At 34.2% G+C, this 5795-nt stretch overlaps 1 protein-coding gene across 1 annotated transcript in view; it reads left to right on the top strand.

Annotated features, from left to right (window-relative positions):
- The window catches only part of LOC108694906 (chondroitin sulfate proteoglycan 4), a 43536-nt gene extending 39302 nt beyond the window's left edge, over nt 1-4234 (top strand). Inside the window, exons 10-11 of the mRNA XM_018204604.1 lie at nt 392-798; nt 1238-4234. Of these exons, the coding sequence (XP_018060093.1) occupies nt 392-798; nt 1238-3196 (2366 nt within the window). The 3' untranslated portion in view covers nt 3197-4234. The remainder of the gene's footprint in view (nt 1-391; nt 799-1237) is intronic.
- Nucleotides 4235-5795: the final 1561 nt, after the last annotated feature.

Genomic DNA, 5795 nt, shown 5'->3' with positions numbered 1-5795 from the left:
TAATAATAATAATAATACTAATAATAATATAATACAACTTTGTTAATACCAACTAACAATAACGTAATTGTTAGTTATAATTTTTCATTCAACAAATAACTGTAATATAATAACACATATCTATTGTACGTAAGTTGAATGGGAAATTTCAACTAACAATTGTGTTATTTATTAGTTAATATTTGCTGAGAAATATAATGTTAAACATTAATGATTACATAATAAATCATACATAAAAGAAATGTATAATGTATAATTTTATGAATTTGTAATATTACTACTTTTCAGAAAATTAAACTGCAATATTATATCTTTTTAATTAATAAAATTGTAAACTCTCAATACAATATTTAATATAAAATGATAAAAATGTGTACGTTTTTTTTTTCAGATGGATCTGATGGTGAATTCAATTTCGTTTTAAGTGATGGTGTACACACGACGAAATCTTACACGATTTTGGTCACCACAAAGCCAATTCGTTTGAACATTGAACATAATATGCCCCTTAATGTCTTTCCCCTTACTAGGAAATTAATATCAGACAAGCTCTTATTAACGACGTGTTCTGACGAAGCGAGGGAGATTAGGTACACTGTGCGAAATGGACCTCATTTAGGCAAAGTTATAATGGAGACAAGTGAAGGGGTCTGGCTTGAGGTCGAGCGATTTACTCAGAGAGATATAAACAATAGCAAAGTAATTTACGAGCACACTAAGCAGTTCATGGACCTTGCGGCCAATGACTCTTTCATATTCGACATCGAAACACACTTCGCTGGAACTTTAACGAATCAGGTATATAATATAATTTAATATTTATTGTAAATATATTATTTTCTGTTACGCATATTTCATAATTTATAATAAAAGACGGCATTTTTAAGTAAGTCAAGAAATTTAACATGTTTGATATTTTGTAATAATCATCGATGCCACATTACAGAAACAATACATTTAAATGTGACATCCAACTATAATTCGATTGTTTATAATTTTCATAACAATGATCATGTAAAAAAATTTCTTTTCAATTGAAATGCCAATTAAGAAATTTAACGTCATCAAGTAAATGTATATGTGTCTTTATTAATAAAAAAGTTATAAGTAATAGAAAAAACATTGGAAAAACATTGGAAAAAAGCTGGATATGCTATATATCTAAAGTGGCAAAAGGTTAAAACTAAGAATTTCGAAAAGTTATTTTATATCTAATAATATACTTTGTATATCGTAGGTTTTCCAAATAGATATATCAGTTTCAAGTGGAGGCTTAGATAGGTATATTTCTGCGAAAAATGTGAGAGTCATGGAGGGTAACTCCGCAGAGGTCGTGATGAATATAAGTGGCATTGTGTCATTTCTACAAATTAACGCTGGAATCCCGAATCCGGCGGTATTATCAAGATTGATTCATCAACCTAGTCACGGACACGTGATGCTTCTGCCGGATTTAAATGTGACCACTTTTACGCAACCGCAAATCGAGGGCGGAAAAATTGCTTATTATCACGATCACTCAGACACTCTGGAAGATCGTATTCAATTCTCGTTATATTTGACACCCGGTCACGTGTTACTTTGCAACACCAGTATTCCTGTTGTAATCGAGCCAATCAACGATCAACCTTTCAAACTTATTACCAACAACCCATATATTATGGTCGTGCAAAATCAAAATCAGACCATCACTCGGGAAAACCTTTTAACCACGGATCCTGATACTCCACCAGAAGAAATTATATATGATGTAATTTCAGGACCGACCTTTGGTAGATTATTGCTTTTACCATTTGATCAAAACACTTCAGAAGTACGTCCTGTGGAAAAATTTACCCAATACGATGTGGATTCTAATCGAGTGGTATACGAACATAATGGAACGTTACAAACTGCTTCTTTCTACTTCAGAGTTTGGGATGGTGCTTACAATCCAATTTATACCGTCTTTAATGTTCACGTTTTAGCTATACGATTAAATGTGACTGTACTCGATCCTGTAAACTTGCAGCAAGGTTCAAACGTAGCACTTATCTCGGAGAATAATGTCAAGCTTGATACAAACGCACGTCAAGACTTGGTGGTTTATGAAATTACGACGCATCCAAAACACGGAATATTGTATGTACGGGACGGCGCTGCGGCAACGTTCAAGCAGACCGATCTGCAATCGAAAAGCGTAATGTTCATGCAGACTGACATGACAGTGTCGAACGACAGCTTGGAATTATCGGCGCGATTAAGTGGCTTTGAGCAGAAGCACATACGTATAGAGATCAAGGTCATACCTCTCATGATCATGAACTCAATGACAGCGTTGGCGGGCGAAAAGACTCGTATAACTCTACAATATCTGGACGCGACTCCTCTAGCAAAGTTAACGACAAGCAATCCCCTTTATACTATTGTGAAAAAGCCAAAATACGCAAAGATCAAAAGGATTATCAGAAGTTCTTCGTCATCCGGCGAGAAGAGAGGCGCGCGCGAGCGAGAAGTCGCGCGTTTTTCGCACCAGGAAATTATCTCGGGGGTGATACATTTAGTATGTAGAAAAATACCATCGATAGACGGTGTCGCGGACAGCTTCAATTTCATCCTCGCGGCGTCTATTTTCCAGCCGGCAGTGGGAGATTTCGAATTCAACATTAAGCTCGACATAGACGACGACAATATCACTTTGGGCAGTCCAATGGATCCGGTCGGTCACGAGGGCGAGATGGCGATTGCACCGAACATGAGCAATGATTATCTGCTAATCCTCGGCATGTTGCTTGGCGTGTTCCTTCTCGGCGTGGTTGTAATTATCACAATTAGGTGTCGTCACAATAAATACAAACATGCTGAGGAGGAAAAACCGGAAACTACGCCCGCTGTTGGGGTGATGCCACTTCCCAGACCTCCGGATCACTTGATGCCTACCACTCCACATCTAAAGCCTTTTGGTAATGATCACAACAGCGTGACGGCCAGCACGCCTTTGCCAATGTTACCCTCGACATTACCTCAGTGTAAAGTGATACCCTTGACCCCTCTGGAAAGTGGTTCGGAGGTCGACGTATCCGCAAGATATCCCTATGGCGTGGCGGACAGCGACGAATGGAGTAGTTTCGACACTTCTGATCTACCTTGTCAGTCAGCTACAACTCAAAGGACCAAGAAGAATCCTTTGCTGAGAAGGGATCAGTATTGGGTCTAGCAGGAGAGAAACACGTTGCGGTTTACGCGAAGAAAGCCGTAGCGTCTCTTGATGTGTTTCATTAAAACACTATCGTGGATATCATGGACTTAATGTGCCTAAGAAAAGTGAAATCTGCGACAAAGTTTACAATTGTTCATTGAAGCCCAAGATTATCACGTCAAACATGTATCGAAAAACAGAAATGACATTCAATGTTTTAGTGGAAAACTCAGTTCGTCGGCATCTGATCTCGATGCATTAAATTTTAATTGAAAACAACAAAGAGTCTCTTAGATTATAGGAGAAACTTATGGATCGAAAAGGATTGATTGATAATTCGCGATTCAGGATAGTTCGCAGTGTCTCGTGTACTATTAGCCTAAAATGATATAAACAGGAACTCTAGATCTTTTTGAATGTCACGACTATCGCCGCTATCACAAGCTCAATGTGCCTAAGAAATGTCTGACTCTTCTGACATTCTTTCCATTAATCACACGTCGATTTTTCGTATGTCTACACTACGCCCCTCCTTCCGACGGATTGAAATACATTTGATTGAAAAGACAGACCAATTCACTAAAGCAAAACTTTTACGACAAATTCAATTCTGGTCTAAGTCCGTCGGGATACTGACTCGTTCTAGAGTGCAAATTTTCAGAAAAATGTTATGTTCCTTTATCTCCTTCCATTTTTACACCTTTTGTAAATCTAGGATAGTAAGATCGTTATATAAAAGTGGCATTTATCGATCCCCATTATCGTAAGTTTCACATAAAAAACAAAGTATTAAGATTTAAAAAAAGAAACTTTCGCTCTTAAGCTGTAAACAAGCAGGAAACATCGAGTAATCGGGATAATACAGGAACTTTGTGACACTGTATTGTATAATGATTAAATATACACAATGTAATCGAGACTATGTATATTCCTGTTACTTGTTACTTGCCACCAAAGAACGTAAACGAAATGGATTTATATAAACGGCTATATTCGAGTTTCGACATATCTTTTTATATCGTCGTATTATCAAACTTATTTTTCTTTGATATAAATCCCGCATACAATAATTGTTCATCTTATTCTAGTTTTGATGTTGCTCATATTGCGCAAATAAACATAAATCGACAATTAATATTTGCCTGGCGAAATGCAGAAAGATCGAGTCGCTCTTTTTATGACAATATAACATGTATTTTATCTTTATGTAGTGATACGCATTGAATTATGATTCTTATAAACGTGTCATAAGAAGATAAAATAATTCTTTTAGATTGTTATCATAAGTAATAAAAGTGATGAATTCAAACGTCGTTTTCCACAAATCAAGTTTTTTTATATTTTTTCACGAATTATTATGATGATTATTTTTAATCAAATTACGTAGAATCGTAACGTACAAAATATTGCATACACAATTCTCATCTGTTTCGTTTCTGTGCAAGCTTTAGCGAGCGATAGACTAGACGACGCCAAATAAGACGATTATTTGACATATTAAATACGAATTAGCAGTAACAGTCAAAGTTTATAAGCTGTTTTTTATATAAATGAGTGTAAATCTTTTTTACGAATCGTTGATGCGCGACGAGTTCATAATTCATTCGTAAGCGAGTTCATAAGCGATGAACGGGGTTGCGTGCGCGATTTTAGTATTATCTGAGAAAAATTTATTAAGAGGCATGTTAACGAGTTCGTTGATTTTTAAGACAAATTTTACGTTACGTTACTATTGAATTCACGGTAATCTCGATGAATCCACTTTCGGTTAACATTGAATAATATGATAGTTGAATAATATGATGCTAAATTTTCTTTAGTTCACAATAATAATTATAATTAAATTTCCTCTCTCCAGTTACTTCTATAAATACAATTATTAAGTAAGATTAATTTATAGGTTAAAGATTAATTAATAGGTGCAATTCACTTGATGCTACAAATGCTTTGAAATATTTGACTGATTAATCAGAAGAAAGAATTTTATTCTAATTGGCCAATTAAAAAATACTTCAAAGCATTAAGTGAACCGTAAGCTAATATCAATAATAAACAGAAGCATGTAACATCATCTAGTTAAACAATATAAATTTATTAAACTAAATAATTAAATTTTGATTTAAATAAATTAATAAAATTGTTCTTAAAATACAGAGAAGATATTAAGATTTTTATATATTAATAAAATAATAATATTTGAAAAGGCATTTTTTGAACTTTTATCAAAAGATTCACTGGTATTCTTAAATATATCATGCCTCTCTATTTTATCACTATTAATTATTCAAGATCTTAGAAGAAAAAAGCGGATTTTTACGGGTAGCAACTCAAATTGCCTTAATAAAATCACAATATTGATGAGAATGAAATTTCATACGCTTTTGCAGAAACTTGAATAATGTCTGGCCGAAAGTGGATTAATGATAATTTTCTTAAAATTAGAAACGTATCTAATAAAACAATCTAATGTGAATGTTGATTATAGCAATCATAATAATATATATAATATATTATAATGCGTACAACACTCCTATGTAGAACGTACTGTTCCATGAATTCATAGCATACGCATTAATAGATTCTAATTAAAGACATTTTATCGAGAGAATCAAAGAGA

Source organism: Atta colombica, unplaced genomic scaffold (assembly GCF_001594045.1).
Source record: "Atta colombica isolate Treedump-2 unplaced genomic scaffold, Acol1.0 scaffold126, whole genome shotgun sequence".
In the NCBI taxonomy this organism is placed as follows: Eukaryota; Metazoa; Arthropoda; class Insecta; order Hymenoptera; family Formicidae; genus Atta; species Atta colombica.
The sequence above is the reverse complement of the archived record's forward strand: the minus strand, read 5'-3'. Positions and strand labels throughout refer to the sequence as shown.